The 3,838-nt window shown below is 32.0% G+C and overlaps 1 protein-coding gene across 1 annotated transcript; it reads right to left on the minus strand.

Annotated features, from left to right (window-relative positions):
• Positions 1-3,132: 3,132 nt before the first annotated feature.
• LOTGIDRAFT_99116 (hypothetical protein) lies at positions 3,133-3,351 on the minus strand (the record flags this gene model as incomplete). The annotated part of the gene is made up of 1 exon (XM_009059621.1): positions 3,133-3,351. A coding segment is annotated over one exon (219 nt), but the record flags the coding sequence as incomplete, so codon positions are not given.
• Between the last annotated feature and the right edge of the window lie 487 nt (positions 3,352-3,838).

A 3,838-nucleotide genomic window follows, 5' to 3' on the forward strand; every position in this document is an offset into this window, starting at 1 on the left:
AAAGAATGATAGATGAAGGTAAAGAATGATAGATGAATGGCAGATGAATGTAAAGAAAGATAGATGAAGGTAAAGAATGATAGATGAATGGCAGATGAATGTAAAGAAAGATAGATGAAGGTAAAGAATGATAGATGAATGGCAGATGAATGTAAAGAATGATAGATGAAGGTAAAGAATGATAGATGAATGGCAGATGAATGTAAAGAATGATAGATGAAGGTAAAGAATGATAGATGAAGGTAAGGAATGATAGATGAAGGTAAGGAATGATAGATGAAGGTAAAGAATGATAGATGAAGGTAAAGAATGATAGATGAAGGTAAGGAATGATAGATGAAGGTAAGGAATGATAGATGAAGGTAAAGAATGATAGATGAAGTTAAAGAATGATAGATGAAGATAAAGAAGGGTAGATGAAGGTAAAGAATGATAGATGAAGGTAAAGAATGATAGATGAAGGTAAAGAATGATAGATGAAGATAAAGAATGAGAGATGAAGGTAAAGAATGATAGATGAAAGTAAAGAATGATAGATGAAGGTAAAGAATGATAGATGAAGGTAAAGAAGGGTAGATGAAGGTAAAGAATGATAGATGAAGGTAAAGAATGATAGATGAAGGTAAAGAATGATAGATGAAGATAAAGAATGAGAGATGAAGGTAAAGAATGATAGATGAAAGTAAAGAATGATAGATGAAGGTAAAGAAGGGTAGATGAAGGTAAAGAATGATAGATGAAGGTAAAGAATGATAGATGAAGGTAAAGAATGATAGATGAAGGTAAAGAATGATAGATGAAGGTAAAGAATGATAGATGAAGATAAAGAAGGGTAGATGAAGGTAAAGAATGATAGATGAAGGTAAAGAATGATAGATGAAGGTAAAGAATGATAGATGAAGGTAAAGAATGATAGATGAAGATAAAGAAGGCTAGATGAAAGTAAAGAATGATAGATGAAGATAAAGAAGGGTAGATGAAAGACAGATGAAGGTAAAGAATGATAGATGAAGGTAAAGAATGATAGATGAAGGTAAAGAATGATAGATGAAGGTAAAGAATGATAGATGAAGGTAAAGAATGATAGATGAAGGTAAAGAATGAGAGATGAAGGTAAAGAATGATAGATGAAGGTAAAGAATGATAGATGAAGGTAAAGAATGATAGATGAATGGCAGATGAATGTAAAGAAAGATAGATGAAGGTAAAGAATGATAGATGAATGGCAGATGAATGTAAAGAATGATAGATGAAGGTAAAGAATGATAGATGAATGGCAGATGAATGTAAAGAATGATAGATGAAGGTAAAGAATGATAGATGAAGGTAAAGAATGATAGATGAAGGTAAAGAATGATAGATGAAGGTAAAGAAGGGTAGATGAGTGAGTGTCAGGTCAGAATGATGCAACCGTACAATTTGGTATGGAATTCGGATTCATTTAAGTAAGTCCACATATTATATAACAAACAAAATAATTTACCTGTATCGTTGTCTTGAGCAGGATTCTTTCCCGAGACATTAATAGCTTTATTGTCACATACAATATCTGTCCAAGGAGTGCCTGAAAAAATCACAATGTAAATAGAATTACTTCAAATGAAAAAAAAAACAGTTGAGGAGAATTGGATAGATGAAAGACTGTAAATATGACAAAAAGATAATCTAAAGAGAGGTGAGGGTGAAGGATATATGAAGAAAGATAGATGAAAGATAAGATAAGTTGCAGTAGGATAGATGAAAGACATGCTAGGTGATGAAAACCTGGTGAATATGAAGGATAGAATAGTCATAGGATAGTCCAGGCCCCTAAACTTTGGAATGTTTTACCTTTTAACATTAGATGCTGCACTTCTTTAGTAACTTTTAAGTCTCTTCTCAAGACGTTTTTATTTAAGAAAGCTTTTAATTTATAGATTGTTTTATTCCTTATATTTATACATATTTTTTACGTTTATTCATTTATATTTTTATACTTATTTGCCAATTTTACCAATATGTTGATACTTTATGAATTGTATTGTACAGCGCATCTGAGCACATATTGTGAAAGATGGCGCTCTATAAGTGTCTTAATAATAATAATAATAATAATAATAGAATCAAAAAAGGATAAATGAATGTAATGATGAAAAGTAGATGGAAGACAGATGAAGGTAAAGAATGACAGATGAAGGTAAAAAATGATAGTTGAAGGGAAAGAATGATAGTTAATGGTAGATGAAAGACAGATGAAGGTAAAGAATGATAGATGAATGTAGATAAAGATATATGAAGGTAATGAAGGGTAGATGAAAGACAGATGAAGGTAAAGAATGATAGTTGAAGGTAAAGAATGATAGTTAATGGTAGATGAATGATAGATGAAGGTAAAGAATGATAGATGACTGTAAAGATTGATAGTTGAAGATAAATAAGGGTAGATGAATGATAGATGAAGGTAAAGAAAGATAGATGACTGTAAAGAATGATAGATGAAGGTAAAGAATGGTAGATGACAGGCATGCCAAGGTAAAGGAGGATTGAAGGAAGACTTGGAGGTAAAGAAAGAGAGATAAAGGAATAAGTATATATGAAGCATAGATGACAAGACACTTGTAGGTGAAGCATATATGATAGATAGGTTAAGCATAGATGATAGACAGATGAAGGTTATATGACAAGACAGGTGAAAGGTAGATGATAGACAGGTGAAGGGTAGATGATAGATAGGTGAAGCATAGATGAAAATTAAGATGAAGAAAAATAGATTACAAACAGGTGAAGGAAAGATGCAAAGAAGGATACATAGAAGGGAATATGAAAATTAAGATGAAGGAAGACAGATGAAAGCAATGTCAAGGTACACGAAGATAGTTAAAAGATACAGACAGATGTAGAGCTAAGGAGGAAATATAGATGGATTCAATTTTAACAATATTTTCTGTAAAGGAAGATTATATGCATAAACTATCATTGTACTGTAATCTATTAATATACAAATGAAGGAAATCTTATGTTATTGTACCAGACGGTGAGAATAAGATTGATCTATCGAAACATTCAAAGATATTTACCTTCAGCTACAACAACTTCTCCATCTTTACACACTGAATGGTTGTAACAATGTCCATCATGTCCACGAATTCGGACCCAATATTTACCTACTGGACATTGACAGACTGTATTACTAGCTCTACTACATTCAGTAACGGTTTCGTGACCCCATTGACAAGGTCTACAATCAGCACAATATTTGAAATTATTCTCCTTGTCCATGAATGTACCTGTAGGACAGGGTCGACATTTTGATGGACCATGGTCAGTTTCACAGGATTTCAGTAGATACTCCCCCTTCTCACATGATTGACATTGGATTCCGTTGTCTGCCTTATACACAGTTGTGTTTTCCTGAAATGGTGACCAAAACACAGCGTACGGTAGAAGAGGTTATTATGAAATTCCAAACCAAGATGAATTCCTTGTAAAAATCATCATCATTGGATTATTAGTGATATAAATATAAAAGAAAAATCAAACTATAAACGACACTCTGTTATTATAATAACCGAAATCCACTCTTTTCTTTTTGGCGTTGACAAAATGAGAATGTATGGAAAACCCCTTTCTATAATTAGCATATTTGAATGCGATCCGCCGGAAGGAGACCCATTGTCAAAAAAGTTTCCACCACAATTTTGTTTTGCATTATTTTAATTTATGAAAATGAAGCATGAAGTATTTAAATTTCAGATTAACTTCTAAACATACAAGGTTATATTCAATGTTGTTGTTATCAGTCAAAGTAGTAAGCCGCCATTTTGGTACAGTCAACCTAATATTTTCATACGATATAATA

This window comes from Lottia gigantea (genome assembly GCF_000327385.1).
Source record: "Lottia gigantea unplaced genomic scaffold LOTGIsca_4, whole genome shotgun sequence".
Taxonomy (NCBI): Eukaryota; Metazoa; Mollusca; class Gastropoda; family Lottiidae; genus Lottia; species Lottia gigantea.